This window comes from Schizosaccharomyces cryophilus (genome assembly GCF_000004155.1).
Source record: "Schizosaccharomyces cryophilus OY26 unplaced genomic scaffold supercont4.1, whole genome shotgun sequence".
Lineage (NCBI taxonomy): Eukaryota > Fungi > Ascomycota > Schizosaccharomycetes > Schizosaccharomycetales > Schizosaccharomycetaceae > Schizosaccharomyces > Schizosaccharomyces cryophilus.
Window position 1 is genome coordinate 2,874,143 of NW_013185624.1, and position 2,594 is coordinate 2,876,736.

The following is a 2,594-nucleotide window of genomic DNA, read 5'->3' on the forward strand; positions in this document are numbered from 1 at the left end:
ACTGGAAAGGTATGACCGCAGACATCCAAAAATATGTAAAAAATTGTGACATATGTCAACGACATAAAAATCGAAATCATCAACGATATGGTCAATTACAACCGTTACCCATTGCAGAAAAGCCATTCAGACATTATTCTATGGATTTTATAACAGGATTACCACCTTCTCAAGGTAAAGATGCAATTTTAACCATTGTAGATCGTTTTACCAAAATGGCTTGGTTTATCGCTTGTAACACAACAACGACCACGGATCAGTTAATTGAAATATTCGAGGACAAAATCATATCCAGTTTTGGATATCCAATTGATATTGTTTCAGATCGGGGACCTGTTTTTATTTCAGAAAAGTGGCGACAATATGCCAAAGACCATAAAATACATCTTATGTTATCTTCAGGATATCATCCACAAACAAACGGACAAACAGAGCGCGTCAATCAAATCTTGGAGTCATATCTTCGTTGCTACGTGAACAAACATTTAACAAATTGGGTCAATTATCTTCTCAAAGCTCAATTATGTTATAACTCTTCACAGCATTCTGCTACAAAAATAGCTCCAATTAATGCTGCTTTTGGTATTCAAGCTATAGTTACCGCTTGGGATACGCAAATCCTGGATGAACTAGATATTCCTTATTTACCGGACAGAACAGAATCCATCGATGAAATACGTGAACGTATCAGAAAAGCAAATGATAAATACGCAAAGTATTACAACCAAAAAACAATTCCACCACCGATTTTCCAACCTAACGATCAGGTATTAGTCAAAAATGGCAAAGTGGGATTTTTCCATCAATCAAATAAACTTGAACCAACATTTGTTGGTCCATTTTCAGTAAAAAGAAAAATAGGAGAACATAACTACGAGTTAAATTTTCCTGAAACGATACGAAGACGCTATCCTGCTAGTTTTCATGTATCCGAACTCGAACCTTACAACGCGGACTTAAGCTCAAACAATTTTATGCAAAACATCGTTATTGACGAAATTTTAGAAGCTGATAACCTAGAAAAGCCTTCTCACTACAATTGTTTATATAGATCGCAACTCTCAGATTATGACTATCGCTCAGTCACATGGGTTCCTAGAGACATCGTTCGAAAAAAGGCATACTCAAAGCTCATTGAATTTAATCGTCGCGCTTCTCCAACAGAAGAACCGCAATGAAAATAAGAGTCTTCCAATTCAAAGAAGTGAAAGACTCTTAGGCAGGGAGGTGTCATAATTGGATCCCTCGTTAGCATTCATAATATAACAATCCGTTATAAGAATGGAATATTAGCTAATATAAGTTAATATTCATAAGCTTAAAGAATTGTGCTTGATAATAAGTAAACAAAAAATTGAAAATGCAAATTTCTCTTTGAATGCAGAAACTCCGATTAAAATTTACAATTCGTGATCATTGCTATTAATTAGAGAAGCCAGTCACGATGGCAAATATACAGAACAATATATATATGTGTGTTGACAGTCGAAATCTTCAGATCAGAAGACTTGACTGACCAGGATAAATAAGATTGACTCTTAGTCGTTTCATTTAGTTATCCAGATCCCTGGACATATTACTATTCTTCTACGTAGTACTAACACGTCCAATTCCAATAGACAACTTTGTAATTGTACTTATTACTTCCACTCGATTTACATTCTCATAACGTATGAGATTTCTCCCGTGACAAAATGGATAAAATAATTATACAGTCCTACGACATTCATGTCACGGGAAAATACTCCGTATAGTAATAAGTGTGTGAGTGGAATACAGTTATAATTGCTTGAATTGTCAAGCTGGATACTCTAAAATAAGTTACTAAATATCTGGAGTGATATATCTTTAGTAACGTCTCTGGTGATACTAATGAATATGTTATCGAACAAGTTTATTAGCTCTGCCAGCAAAATCTTCCTAACTGAAGATTTTGGCTGAGGAGAACGGCGTTTATATAGTAATCTAAAACTAGTAAGTAAACAAACAATAAGGTTGAGCTAATTCTTGATGATTGGTTAAACTTTCCGTCTGCTTTCTCAGTTTGTTTGTTTATAAACATTGGTATACAGTAATATACTCCATAGGATAATTATTACAAAATAATTTGTAATAATATTAGTGGTTGCTCTGACAATTCACATGTCACGGGAGAAATCTCACACGTTATGAGAATGTAAATCGAGTGGAAGTAATAAGTACAATTACAAAATTGTCTATTGGAATTGGACGTGTTAGTACTACGTAGAGTAATAGTAATATGTCCAGGGATCTGATTAACTAAATGAAAACGACTAAGTGTCAATCTTATTTAGCCTGATCAGTCAAATCTTCCGATCTAAAGATTTCGACTGTCGACACACATATATATATTATTCTGTATATTTGCCATCGTGACTGGCTTCTCTAATTAATAGCAATAATCACGAATTGTAAATTTTAATCGGAGTTTCTGCAATCAAAGAGAAATTTGCATTTTCAAATTTTTGTTTACTTATTATCAAGCACAATTCTTTAAGCTTATGAATATTAACTGATATTAGCTAATATTCCATTCTTATAACGAATTGTTATATTATGAATGCTAACAGGGA

General features: G+C 33.7%; 1 protein-coding gene across 1 annotated transcript; it reads left to right on the plus strand.

The window, feature by feature from the left end:
- Positions 1 to 11: 11 nt before the first annotated feature.
- On the plus strand, positions 12 to 1,364 carry SPOG_05730 (uncharacterized protein; the record flags this gene model as incomplete). Its single annotated transcript, XM_013166699.1, has 1 exon — positions 12 to 1,364. One exon carries the CDS (start codon positions 12 to 14, stop codon positions 1,176 to 1,178), a length of 1,167 nt encoding a protein of 388 aa, XP_013022153.1. The 3' UTR covers positions 1,179 to 1,364.
- Positions 1,365 to 2,594: the final 1,230 nt, after the last annotated feature.